The sequence below is a fragment of the Pseudorasbora parva genome, chromosome 8 (assembly GCF_024679245.1).
Source record: "Pseudorasbora parva isolate DD20220531a chromosome 8, ASM2467924v1, whole genome shotgun sequence".
Lineage (NCBI taxonomy): Eukaryota > Metazoa > Chordata > Actinopteri > Cypriniformes > Gobionidae > Pseudorasbora > Pseudorasbora parva.
The window spans coordinates 27,360,204-27,374,582 of NC_090179.1; the positions used below are offsets into that span (position 1 = coordinate 27,360,204).

Genomic DNA, 14,379 nt, shown 5'->3' on the forward strand with positions numbered 1-14,379 from the left:
ATAAAACACAATATGCTTCAAATAATTCTTAATTTGGCAATATGCCCTATTTTAACGACAAGAAGACGGTGTAGCTTCTTTGGAAATTATAATGAATACTGAATAATGTAGGCCTATATCGCGCCCAATTTAGGAACTTAGGTATCAAAATCATCTCCAAGCTTCTCCGCTAAATATGACTTGACTAAGGCATTAATCTCCGATTTGTATAATTTCTCATCTCCTAGTATTTACGATAATTCCATTAGAATTAAGGCAGCATTAAAATGTCACAAATAAATATGCATGTTGTCAACCATATCTAAGTCTATTTCATTTAATAAAAGTCTTGACTGTAATAGCACATATCAGAAAATATTCCTCAAATTCTCAAGAAATGATCCCTGTTGTATTCAGGTAATCTAACTGCAAAGTTCAACATGTGTGCTCAAACAGTATTGAATGTGGCTTTAACTAATCAGTAAGCTTTTAAGATGGTGAAATGTTGCCACATTGACCTGTTAGCAACACAGCTGCAGCAGCAGGATTGTCCCCTATTGCGACTCTGGCCTCACTGCAGATCAGGTCGAAGGAGCTCATGGATGTTTCAAGTCCCAGGACTGAAGCTTCGTCAATGGAGCCCAGTTCCAAGCTTTTTTGCTGTAGATCTGTGAGACGTTACATCCCTCTGGTATATAGACAGGAGCTCTACAACATCCTGTGCATGACCGGACCTCTGGTATGAATTTTTTTCTCTCTCACTTACACTAATATATGCACATGAAACATATAGGGAAAAAATATTCATGTATTCATATTAACATATCTCGTGGGGCAAAGAATACATCTGCAAACCAGAAAAGCAAAGAACTGTCATTATTTCCTCCAAATGGCTTAGTGCGCTCATAAACTTATCATTCACTGAAAATTCTCAGCTTGTCATTTCAGGTTGCATCACGCATTCTCAATTATCTCCTGCCGTTTGTCATAACAATGTTTTGCGGTCGTCTGGGAAACAGTGTGCTGGCTGGTTATGGAATGGCCTCAGCTGTGAGTTTGTTTCAGTCTGCTTATTGTTCCTCTGGAGTGTTGCATACTGTTTGCTTTGTGTTAAAAGAGAAACATTGGTGTATTAAATGCAAATGTTGGCACAGTATCGTGAAGTTCAGCCATCAGGGGTTTGACATCTCATAAGCTTTTGGTCTTGAAGCTAGTGCACTGAAGAAGTTCAGAGCATGGCTGAGAAGTTTCTGATGCTTGTTATTCTGATTTATCAGACGATAAACATAACAACTGCAGCTACAGGTGGAGGTCTTGCGCTGGCGGCAGACACCCTTATCTCTCAGGTATGAAAATATGTGTGGATGTGTTTATTAAATTAGAAAAATGCAGAAGTTTTGTACCCCACTGGTACTCTTGCAAATAGGTTTAAAGGGTTAGTTCACCCAAAAATGAAATTGATGTCATTAATGACTCACCCTAATGTCGTTCCACACGCGTAAGACCTCCGTTCATCTTCAGAACACAGTTTAAGATTTTTTAAATTTTAGTCCCAGAGCATATGCAGTCAATGCCCACTTCACTGTCCGTGTCCAGAACGCTAACAAAACCATCATCAAAGTAGTCCATATGTGACATCAGTTGGTTGATTAGAAAATCTCTTGAAGCATCGAAAATACATTTTGGTCCAAAAATATCACAATGTCACATAATTTCAGCAGTTTGGCAGTTTGACACGTGATCCAAACTGCTGAAATCATGTGACATTGGCGATCCGAATCATTGATCGATTCACTGATTCATGACCGTTTGAATCTTTATTTGAGGTTTGAAAACAAACGCGGAAGAGAAGACAATGCTGAATAAAGTCGTAGTTTTTGTTATTTATGTATTTTCGATGCTTCAAGAGATTCTAATCAACCAACTGATGTCACATAAGGACTACTTTGATGATATTTTTATTCCCTTCTGGACATTGACAGTATAGCGTGCATAGACTGCATATGCTCTGGGACTAAAATATAAAATATCTTAAACTGTGTTCTGAAGATGAACGGAGGTCTTACGGGTGTGGAACGACATTGGGGTGAGTCATTAATGACATCAATTTCATTTTAGGGCGAACTAACCCTTTAAAGTGCTTTAAGTGAGACTGCACCTAATGTTCCCCTCAGACTTATGGTGGGAAGAACCTGTGCCGTGTTGGCATCATCTTGCAGAGAAGTATCCTGATCCTCTTGCTCTTCTGTTTGCCCTGTTGGGCTCTGCTCATCAACACCCAACCCATCCTTCTATTGCTGGGTCAAGACCCAGAGGTGGCCAGGTGATTCAAAAAACAAATACATATTGGCAACATTTAGGTGGTCCACTTTAGACATTCTGTCGATTAAAAGTAACGCTGCACCTACATGTCAATTAGCTCTGCTTAGTATTAATTTATGAGGTGTTAGTGAGGCCTGCAGGGGGTGCTCACCCTGTGGTCTGTGTGGGTCCGTCCTAACACCCCAGTATAGTGATGGGGACACTATACTGTCAAAGAGCACCGTCCTTCGGATGAGACGTTGAACCGAGGTCATGACTCTCTGTGGTCGTTAAAAATTCCAGGATGTCCTTCGATAAAGAGTAGCGGTGTAACCCCGGCATCCTGGCCAAATTTGCCCATTGGCCCCTGTCCATCATGGCCTCCTAATCATCCCCCTCTCCTGATTAGCTTCATCACTCTGTCTCCTCTCCACCAATCAGCTGATGTGTGGTGGGCGTTCTGGCGCAATATGGCCACCCCATCCATCCATCATCCAGGTGGATGCTGCACATTGGTGGTGGTTGAGGAAATTCCCCCTTCTTTGTAAAGTGCTTTGAGTGCCTTGAAAAGCGCTATATAAATGTAACTAATTATTATTATTATTATTATTATTATTATTATTATTATTATTATTATTATTATTATTATTAATAGACTGTCTGCTTAATATCTGCTAACACTTTATTTTGATGCTCCCCAACAGACGTTCTACTGACTAAAAGTAACTTTGCAAGTGCATGTCAACTTATTCTGCTAACCCTTACCCCTTATTCTACTAATCTTAAACATACCCCTATCAATCTACTAATACTCTAATGAGAGTTAATTGACATGTAAAGGCCAGATTTACTAAACAGGCAATTCCAAAAAAGTGCAGATGGAAAGTTCTTTGTGTGATATACTGACGATGGGCAAATTAAAGAACACAGACGCATATGGATCATTTGCATAATTTCTACTGAGTCATTTGAATTATGCTGATTTATCATGCCTCTTGTCCAGTAAATATACCCAGCAGACGACCCAGACCCATGTTTAATCTTAGGCCCCGTCCACACGGAGACCCGTTTAGCTGTATACGTATAAATTTTGTACCGTATTAGCGCTTCGTCCACACGGATCCGGCGTTTTAGAAGCATGAATCCAATATTTTCTGGAACCGGGTCCCAAAGTGGGTAAATGTGAAAATGATCATCTTCCGTTTTCGTGTGGACAGCGAATCCGTATATTTTCTGAAACGTTGATGTCATCACACTACGTCCAGCACGGTGAAAAAGTTAAGGGATACAACTACGGGCACTGGGCATGCGCACATCAATATCGCGTCATTTAATTAACGTATCTGCATTATTGTAAGGGTATGTTTTGGGTTGGGGTAGGTGTAGGCATTAATAAAACACATCTGTTAAGTAGCAAATGTATTTATTGTTATTTTATTGTGAGATTTTGCCTCACCTCCGACCACTGCCATACCCCTGCTAGCCACAACTCTTCTTCTCCGTTTTTAGTGTATTTCTGTGGCAGAATTACAGCGCCACACACTGGCCTGGCATGCAAACTACAACGTTTTTAGTCAGTTTCGGTAATCTCGTGTGGACGCAGATATTTCTTGAAACGAGGAAAAAAAAAAAAGATCGGATTGGGAAAGCGCTGGCTTCGTGTGGACGGGGCATTAAATCGAGCTGGGTCTGATGATAGCCAGACAACCATTAGAAGGTTTACAGGTTCAAACTTTGCAAGTGAGTCATCAGCCTAACTCTAGGTTGATAAAAGTATGTGCAGAATGACTCCTTGTTTATTATTGTGAATGAGTAAATCATTTTGACTAGAACCAAAAAAAAAAAATATTTATTCATGTTAGTGAAAGCTATAGATCCCCAAGGTTTTGCACAAATAGCGTCTGGGAATGACAGTCCTCACTATCTCTAGCAAACATATTTTGCAACTTCCTTTCCTAAATAAATGTTGACGATGTTGTTAAATGAGGCGTTTAAATGTGCACAGACACACTTTCTAATACTCAATTTAGATGCAAGCCAGGATGGAAATGACAGTGTGCAGCAGATTTAGGCTGTGTGATAACTCGCTGCGTTCCTCTTTTAAATCATTTATGGTGCCTTGTCCTCTACATCACAGTTACAAATGTGTTCCTTTTCAGGATAGCTCAACTCTATGTGGTCTGTTACCTGCCAGCAGTCCCAGTGAGTCATAAAAAATAGCATAATGTTCCTCTTGTCAGCACAGTCATATCATTTACATTTATATATCTTGAAATATGATACCCCACCTTTAACCAGACGTTTGCCTTTCTCTTTTTCTTCACACAGGCTATGTTTTTGCATCATCTGCAAGTAGCCTATCTCCAGAACCAGGTATGCTATCTTCTTTGGCAGACAGATAAGCACCTTAGCCGAGCTCTTCAAAAAGCATTGTTGCATGCAAGATCTTAAGACCTGCAGAGTATCCTTTCACAGTCAGCCTCAAACTGTGATCTTTACTGACAAAGATCTTCTTGCTGTATGATAAATGTAGCTTCATACGTGTCACTCGATGTAATATCATAGCAGTGACTGTAAATCCAAAGATTGCTTTAACAGTGTTTTGGGCCCGTAGGGTGTGATTCTGCCTCAGATGTATGCAGCTATTGCAGCCAACATTGCAAATGTGGTGACAAACTACATCCTGCTCAACTGGTTAAACCTCGGGTTACAGTAAGTCCAAAAGGGCTTCCAATCATTTTCACTGATTTACTCACAATATGTGTTGGTTTAGTTAATCATGCAACAGTTTAGCCTGGATGCCAGCCGAATTTAGCCCCGCACACAAATGTTTTAGGTCGGGTGGTTTGGTCTGGCCTTGCTCCATAGAGGAGTAATTATCTCCGAACAGAAACTGTTCGGACCAATGAAATCATCAGGGAGGGCTTTAGGTAATGACGGACAGATGATCAACAGTAACGTAATCATGCACGTCATCAAAGGGGCTTGGATTATATTTTTTCGAATCCTAAACGGAGAGTTTGTTTGTATAAGCATTCACCTTCACAATTTCTCTCAGAAATGATGATCATGTTGGGTAAGTACTCTGTGTATCATTAAATTATTTAATTTTTTTACAACACCGGCAAAGATTGTGTATTCCAGCCTGATTTCAGCACGCGTGCAGACAGGGTTGCCAAGTTTTTACAACAAAACCCGCCAACTACTAGCCCTAAACAATAGCATCTCGAGGGGTTCTCCGGGGGGGAAATGGCATTTGGGGGGGTAAAATGTGTGTTATTTTGGCAAGGTTGCCTGCTAAATTCGCACTCATGGGTCTATATATCATATACTAGTCACTTCAACCCGCAGACATAGAAAACAACCTGCGGGGGGGAAAACGCGAACTTGTGCAGTTGAACTATATTTGACAATGCGTCGCTTGGTTGCTTTGATTGGTTGTAGGTCTATCCAATTGATGTCTTTCCTGGTTCGGTTTGAAACGCGCCCCATAATCACAGCTCAATGGAGCAGTTTCAGACAGTTTCAGAGTATGACCACATCAGGCTAGCAACAGTTAGTTACTGTCCCTGAAATTGATTGTTCCAAGATCCCTAATATTTATTCTTGCAGGAGGGATTTTTTACTGTTATCTCACTCCGCATATATAGTAGCTAAAAAACAGTATGTCCAAATGTACAGTATTCATAAATCAGTAGGTGAGATTCTGATCTGGTGTACACTTTATCCCATGAGGCCATGTGGAGGATTTGTGAATGGCAGTGGCGCAAGCCATCATCAACACTGATGAGTGATTCATTGTATCATTCACTAAACCGATTCGTTCAAAACACTGGATAATTCAGGAACAAATCAAAATGCTATTGGTTTTTTGTGTGAGATTATTTTCTTAACTAATCAAAATCACTAATCAACTAATGTGTCTAAAGTGTAAGTTTCTCAATATAAGCATATTGTTTATTAAAATGTGGTAAAAAAAAAAAAAACAATCACATGCAATCCACCCATAAACACAGGAGGACACTTATAGTCCTTCTTTGACAGTTTTTCATTTTGCTTACTATATCCAACCATACAAGGATATAGAACTTTACCGTACCAGTTTTTAAGTCGTGCATTTTTCTGGTATTTCTATTCCAGTGGATCTGCTGCTGCCAATACCATATCTCAGTTCTATATTTGTGTGTTCCTCTATTTATATATTCGCTGGAAGAATCTCCACGTTCAAACATGGGGAGGTGAGCTAACTAGCTAGTTAAACCTACTGATAAATGCATAAAATACTACTCCATCTGTGTCTGCGATATCTTTCTCTGCCCAACACAGGCTGGTCATGTGACTCACTGCAGGAGTGGGATGGATATATGAAACTTGCCATCCCCAGTACCTTGATGCTTTGCTTTGAGTGGTGGATTTATGAGGTTGGAGGGTTCCTAGCAGGTAATTCCTAAGGAATAATGTCAAATCCCTTGTGCTAATATACATACAATGCTCCCTGTAAAGTGTAATAGAATTATACGTTTTAATAGGTCTAGTCATGAAAAAATGTCCTCCAATTACAATGTTTGTTTGGATGTAGTGCTTAATGTAGTCTCAGGCTATTAACTTTAGCCTCTGATTATTTTTCATGCATGATTGCTACAGGAAAATAAAAAAGGCTTATGTAAAAGCTTTAACAAGAAATAGATACCACTTAAATGCACAAACACCGTCAAACACATTATGTCCGTTTCGTTCAGGCATGTTTGGAGAGTTGGACCTTGCAGCTCAACATGCAGTCATTATGCTGGCCTTTATCAACTACATGGTAATTCAAGCCCCGATATTTACCCAGTTATACATTTCCAGAAAGAAAATAATACATGCTTCTCCTTATCAAACAAGGATTTATTTGACACATAACCAGACAAACAAATATAGGCTATAAAGAACAACTACTTTTAGCTACACTGTAAAAAAATTGTGGTGGTTTTTGTTGGTTTAACTTAAAAAAGTAAGAGATTTATTGAAAAAGAGTTTATTGAAATTAAAAACTTGAGTTGATACAATGAAGGAAACTAGTTTAATAAATAGAAACTCAAAATATTTTTGTATCTGAACCACATAAAAAATGTGATAAATCATGAAAAAGCACTATTTGGCATGTTTCACTGCGTCATCAGAAATAACACACACATTATTACCCAATATGCTTACAAAATCTTTTAATAATCTTTTAATTAAGGTTGTCGAATCTCAAAAAATGTTCATTGTATTAACTCAAAATTTTAATTTCAATGAATTCAAAATTTTAAGGCAACCAGGTAACTTTTTTTCTAAATAATTTTTTACAGTGTACTAGAGCCTTTTCATTTACACTCTAAAAAATAATTCAGTGGCTTAGTAAATATCACAGTAATAATTAACTTTATTAACTTAATAAAATCTCTCAATATCATTTACTTGATGGTTTTAGTTAAACATACCAAAATAATTGACTAAAAATCCAACAGTTAATTTTGTCTAAAATTTATAGTTATATTTAAGTTTTTTTCACTAAAATAATTTAGTATTCAAATAACCAATTATTTATTTTGAATATACTTAATACATTTGCGAAATTTATTTCAAAATATTTGAGAATGGAGAATTAAACCGATCTGTTTCAAGAACCATAAATATTACTTAATTAAAATCAAGATTATTAATATTTAACACACACTGAAGAAATTGAGTAAGTTTACTCGATTAAAACAATGCGCCCCTCCCCCACCCTCTGACGCGACGACAGCTCGACGGTTGAGTGAGTGGATATTTGAATTCTCCTGTCACCAGAGCAGTTTCTTCTTCTCAGCGTCGCAGAATTGGGGCATTTCCTCTGAAATTCAGGTTTGTATGTTTTTTTTTATTATCTATATAATCATTACTGTGCTAAAAGGCATTATATTTAATTCAAAACAACATACAGGGACAGTGTGTGTCACCTTAAGTTAACGTGTGGCGTTGGTCTTTGAAACGCCTGCTGTGTTGCTCAAAACACACAACTTTAATTCGTAAAGATAATGAATTTGGATGATAAAATCTTATTAAAACTGGGCACTGTTTGTTTATTGCCAGGTTATGGAGTCTGGCGCAGCATCTTTCAGCTACAAATGAAACGCAGGACAGCGGTCTCAAGTTCAAAGTCCACCCGCAGACCGCTAACGTTAGTCCATCTCAGGCTCCAGAAACAGCGCTGATACGGTGGAAATGGGATAACAGGTTGATTACACTTGAATTACTTTTAAATGTTTAATTTTTACTTCTAAAATGTTTGTTACATGAGTTTAAATGTTGTAAAATAACTGTTATTCTTTACATGTCAAAACAGTAGCCTACTTTATGCTGTAACATTATTGCTGTACTCGTCGACAATAAAGGCCATGTCATGTATAAGTGTGTTTGTGTGGACTGTGGAGTATTTTACAGAGGTTTAGAGGAAATTAAAGTTAAACTATACAAGTTAGTAATACTCATAAATAAAAACAGTTCATATTAGTCATAAATATTGGTTTTTAAAATGCTTTTTACCCAATTTTTTCTACTCAATTGAATTTGTTAATGTAACAAATGCAGTTACTTAGATCTACTTAATTTTTTTACTTACATTTACTCAGTTCTTATGGTGTCTATAATTGATTTCACTGCTTTAAAATTTACTCAATTTTTTTAGTGTAAAAATGTTTCACCAAAAAAATTTAGTAAATCATAGTATTAGTTTTTAGAGTGTAGTTGATATAGTTAATTTAGTTTACTAATTAGATTACTAATATGATGACTGAGAAACCCGGATTGAAATTATGCTGATGATGATGAATTGATATGAAAAGTGTCTATTGTTCAAAAGTTTGGGGTCAGTAAGATTTTAAAGAAATTGCACTTTTACATTCAATTTATCAAAAGTGACAGTAAAGACATTTATAATGTTACAATAGATATCTGTTCTTTTGTATTTCTTTTGTATTTTTTAACTTTCTATTAGTCAAAAAACATAACTGTTTTCAACATTGGTAATAATAAGAAATGTTTGTTGAGCATCAAATCAGAATGATTTCTGAAGGATCCTGTGTCACTGAAGACTTGAATAATGATGCTGAAAATTCAGCTTTGCCATCACAGGGATAAATTACATTTAAAAATTTAAAATAGAAATCTGTTATCATAAATTGTTATAATATTTCACAATATTACTGATTTACTCTGTATTTGATCAAGTAAATGCAGCCTTGGTGAGCATAAAAATAAAGGTGCCAGGAAGAACAAAAAATGGGCTTTCACAGTGATGCTGTAGAAGAACCATTTTTTGTTCCCTAAAAGAACCGTTTTGTGAAAGGAAATTTTTATTTTTATTTTTTTTGCTCTACAAAGAACCCTTTGTGCAACGGAAAGATTATTTGGATATTAAAGGTTCTTCGTGGAACCATACACCCAGCCAAAGAACCATTTAGCTACTTAAACTCCAAGATCTTTTTTTTTGTGGATTTGGCCAACCCAAATTGAAAAGCTTCCCATACACACATACAGTGGTCTAAGTTCAAAATGTTGGTGTCATTTTACAGGAAACCCTTTGAAGTTACAGAAAACATTGCTAAAAGTCATAAACATGTAAGTATATGTTGTCTAAGCTGTAATAACCCCTCCAAAAAGTAGGCGCTTTTTAAATTTTTTTATTTTATAAATTCATTTTTGAAAGTGTGTAACTCAGGCCCTGTGTGCTCTATGAACCTTCAGAAAGTTTGGGCTGTTTCCACTAAATTACAGAAAATAGTGGAAAAAAGAAGTTTGTCTGTGTCATGTTGTATGCAAGATTTATTTAAATAGTCTGAAGAGATAACCCCACCTCCCCCGCGACCCCCCTCCACCATATACAGTGATATAAATGCAATATCCCAGTGTTATTTAATTAATTATACATGCTGGAAGCACCCCAAACTGTCTGCAGGGTCCTAGAGCACACACTTAGTGAGTTACACACTTTTAAAAATGAATTTATATAAAAAAAAATCAAAAAGTGGCTACTTTTTTGGGGGGTTATAACAGCTTAGACAACATATACTTAAATGTTAATCACTTTTAGCGATTAAAGGGTTTCCTGTAAAATGACACCAACATTTTGAACCTAGACCACTGTATGTGTGTATGGGAGACTTTTCAATTTGAGTAGGCCAAATCCAGGCGGAAATGGCAACAGAGTAATTTAGTGTAAATATATTACTTTTTGTAAAATAAATGCCAAAGTGATGCATATCTCCATAAAAATTACATTTAAAATTGAAAGTATATACATGATGTCATTCCCGACCATGTACAGGGTCCACGGAGTTCAAGCGGTTAAGAACCTTTATATTTAAGAGTGTAAGAGGCTTCTTCAAAAAAACATTCAAACATCTCCCTGACCCCGAACGGTAGTTTATTTTCTTAACATGTTTTACTGGGATGTCAGTTTCCATTAGGGATTCAAGGCGCCGCATGTGTACGTGTTGGCAATGCACTTGGAGCTGGAGATACAGCCGGAGCGATCCGCACCAGCAAGGTCTCGCTCATCTGCACAGGTTCACAAACAGTCATATTCCTTTGAGGCACATTCATCTTTCATTGTCTGCTAAATTCTGACATGTCTTTTTTCTTTTCCTTTATCATCTGGATGCAGCTGTCCTGGCTGTTTTGCAAGGTCTTGTGCTATTATCAACAAAAAACGTTATTGGTTTCTTATTTACATCAGACAGGTAATTATTATTTTCCAAATCAGACTGATGTTCTTTATCAGAAAGACGGTTCTGTACTGATGATTGTGTCTTATTTCGTAGGCATATTGTGGCGCTTGTCTCCAAACTCTTGAACGTTTACTGTGTGCTTCAGTTCTTTGATGGTCTTGTTGTGAGTACTTTGCATTGCTGTTACTTTTTTAGATGAGATACATTTGTGTATACACCTATCAGGCATACAATTATGACCTGATATTGTGTTACCTGACCCCTGAAGGTGTGCTGTGGTATCTGGCACCAAGATTTTAGCAGTAAAATCCTGATAGTTGGGGGGGGGATCGGACATGGATCGGACTTGTTTGCTCAGCACATCCCACAGATGCTAGATTGGATTAAGATCTGGGGAATTTGGAGGCCAAGTCAACACCTTAAACTTGTTGCGCTCCTCAAACCATTACTGAACCATTTTTGCTTTGTGGCAGGATGCATTAATGTTGTGAAAGAGGCTACAGTTTCCATGAAAGTGTCTACATGGTCTGCAGCTATGCTTAGGTAGGTGGTACGTGTCACAGTGGATGGCAGGACCCAAGATTTCACAGCAGAACTTCCCCAGATAAGCGACGCACACGTACCTGGCCATCCATGTGATGTAAAAGAAAACGTGATTCATCAGACCAGGACATCTTCTCCCAGTGCTCTGTGGTCCAGTTCTGATGCTCAAGTGCCACTGATGGCATTTTCAACAGTAGACAGGGGCCAGCATGGGTACCCTGACCAGCATTAACTTCTTGAGCAATTTCAGCTACAGTAGCTCGTCTGGTTGATCAGACCACACGGATCAGCCTTCGCTCCCTACGTGCATCAGTGAGCCTTACCCGCCAATGACCCTGATGGTGGTTCACCAGTGTTCCTTCCTTGGACCACTTTTGATAGATACTGACCACTTCAGACCGGGAACACACAAAAGCTTCCGAAAAGCTTTGGAGATGCTCTCATCATTGTGTCTAGCATCACAATTTGGCTTGTCAAACTCGCTCAAATCCTTGCTTTTGCCCATTTTTCTCGCTTCTAACACATCAATTTTGAGGACAATATGTTCACTTGCTGCCTAATATATCCCACCTATTCACTTCACCTGATCAGTGTGCATCTTGAATTAAGTTTATTTTTCTCACCCCAGTGTCAAATTGTATTTTCTTTTTTGGAGCATAATTCTAACACCATTTTGTTGTTTTACCCCATTGGCAAATTTAAAATAAAAAATACATTTTCTTGAAAAAACAAACAGCTTGGGCAAGTTTTGGTAATCAGGTATATTTTGGAGACTTGTCCTGGAAATCTGCAGCGTGATCATTTCTGTGTTTGTTTAGCTCAACTTGAAGAACACATAAAATGATAAAATGTATTGCTTGATTGCAAAGTAATTTGTCTGTAAATGTCTAAATGTATTATTTTACTCTCTCTTAAAGTGTGTCAGCATGGGTATTCTATTGGGATCAGGACAGCAGAAGATTGCAGCCGTAGCTAATTTCTTTGGGTATTACTGCATCGGACTACCACTTGGCATCTCTCTCATGCTTGCTGCAAAATTAGACGTTGTTGGTTTGTTTTTCCTTTTAATTTTTCCTTTTATGATCTTGTAAACAATTTACATTGTCACTCATTGTACTTGATGATATTCTGTGAACTTGTCATCTTCTCTAGTCCCCACGTTAGCATCTGCTTTATAAATCATAATTTCATTGGGTTGAAGCACGTAGAGAACATGAGTGGACCCAGCACAGGTCCCTGCAGAATTGCATTAATACATCTCGAGCGCAGAGAACAGCATTCATTAAAACATTTCTCTAATGAGATAACAGCTGTCCTAGAGCAATGTCCTCTTTGCTTTCACAGGCTTTTGGCTGGGACTTCTCATTTGTGTATGTGTGCAGTCCAGTTTTTTCATTGCAGTCATTTTTAGACTCAACTGGGAGAGAGTGACCAGAGAGGTAGGCCAGCTTTATTTCAGCATTTGCAAGGCAGCGCTCTTGTAACAGTCTTCTTTTTTCTATTCTTCTTCTTTCACTTTGGGTAATTTTGCAGACTCAAACTTTTTGTTTACTGTATATTTCATTCATAGTTGTGCTTTTTATTTCAGGTTTATTTAATCCTTTCCTAATCTATTTTAAATGTGTAATTTTGAGTGAAACGGGAAAAAATGTAGGATGGGACTTGATTTCTTCATAAGCATTTGACTTAATTAAGAGAAAAGGCTTTTAAATATCAAAATGAAGCCAGACTGAACGCACTGCTAAAACAATGACTTTTTTATTTTCTTAAGCTGTATGTTAATATTATCCAGTATCTTGCAGTGCTCAACTGATGTCAACAGAATATACATATACAAAAAATATAACATTTAATTAAAGGCATTTTTATTTATACATTATTTCAATTTTTTTTATTATAAAAATCATATTAGGATTTCATTATGTATTAATAGTATAATATTGTATTTTGATCTGCCTTTTCTTTCTTGTAACTATTGATTCATATTTACACTCCAAAAACAGTGTAATTCTTTGTTTGTATTTATTCTCGAGGAATAACCTGTCACTGATATCACAGCAATATCAAACTACAACCATCCAATAAATTCCAGATAGACAATATCAAGTCCCGTCTTATATTTTTCCTTGTTCAAGAAGCCGTTTCATTCAGATATACATCACAATATGGAAGAAAAGACTAAAACAATCTTCCGTTTCATGCTGACTTTAATTAATTTCTGTTCGCATCTGAATTACATAACATGATGTGTGGTACATACATAATATTTCAGGCAGTGGAACGTGCTGGAAAGAGTAAACTCTCTGCAGTGTCCCCTGATAGTCTCACTACAAGGCACAGTGAGGTATGTCTGTTTACTTTTTACTATATTTATATCACAAAATGTCTCTGAAAACGGAGTTTGTTTCTTGTGCTTTCAGAATGAGAATGAGTATATGACTGTGAACTCAAATGACCAGGATGGGGAGCCAGATGTGGCTCACGTGGAGCAAAAGCCCACAGCTCTGCTCTCTACCTCTCAGCTGATCCTCAGGAGGGGTCTGACCACCCTCGCTGCTCTTCTCATCCTAGCTGTAGGGATAGCCATCCATCTCATTGTGCCTTTACCGGACGTGGCTTATGCTCTGAGGTCAAATACTACTTTGGAATCAAACTTTACCACACCTTCAACTCTCATCCAAACAACTTCAATCTCAATCTGAAAACAAGAGTATAGAGCTGGGAATGCTCTATGGATATATCCCAGGGATTTTATTAGCCATTCTCTAGAAAGTTATACATTTTCCAATGCAAAAATAATTGCTGAAGCATTACATACACCTAA

The 14,379-nt window shown here is 37.4% G+C and overlaps 1 protein-coding gene across 2 annotated transcripts; it reads left to right on the forward strand.

The window, feature by feature from the left end:
- The first annotated feature begins 489 nt into the window (after positions 1–489).
- On the forward strand, positions 490–14,370 carry LOC137084373 (multidrug and toxin extrusion protein 1). Of its 2 annotated transcripts, none has more exons than XM_067450593.1 (17): positions 490–718; positions 928–1,029; positions 1,257–1,325; positions 2,154–2,302; positions 4,440–4,482; positions 4,609–4,653; positions 4,895–4,992; positions 6,421–6,518; positions 6,607–6,720; positions 7,020–7,087; positions 10,742–10,850; positions 10,949–11,024; positions 11,106–11,175; positions 12,473–12,605; positions 12,900–12,994; positions 13,828–13,899; positions 13,976–14,370. In XM_067450593.1, exons 1-17 carry the CDS (start codon positions 578–580, stop codon positions 14,255–14,257), a joined length of 1,764 nt encoding a protein of 587 aa, XP_067306694.1. In that variant the 5' UTR covers positions 490–577; the 3' UTR covers positions 14,258–14,370. The 2 variants fall into 2 exon arrangements, with proteins under 2 accessions (XP_067306694.1, XP_067306695.1); XM_067450594.1 differs by having other exon boundaries at positions 580–718; positions 915–1,029.
- Positions 14,371–14,379: the final 9 nt, after the last annotated feature.

Bases quoted from the DNA above. Each gene is read 5' to 3' on its own strand.
- LOC137084373 (XM_067450593.1), top strand. From the start codon at position 578: ATGGATGTTTCAAGTCCCAGGACTGAAGCTTCGTCAATGGAGCCCAGT. The intron at 1,030-1,256 runs GTGAGTTTGTTT...CTGATTTATCAG, and splicing joins GTTATGGAATGGCCTCAGCT to ACGATAAACATAACAACTGC. The intron at 4,483-4,608 runs GTGAGTCATAAA...TTCTTCACACAG, and splicing joins GTTACCTGCCAGCAGTCCCA to GCTATGTTTTTGCATCATCT.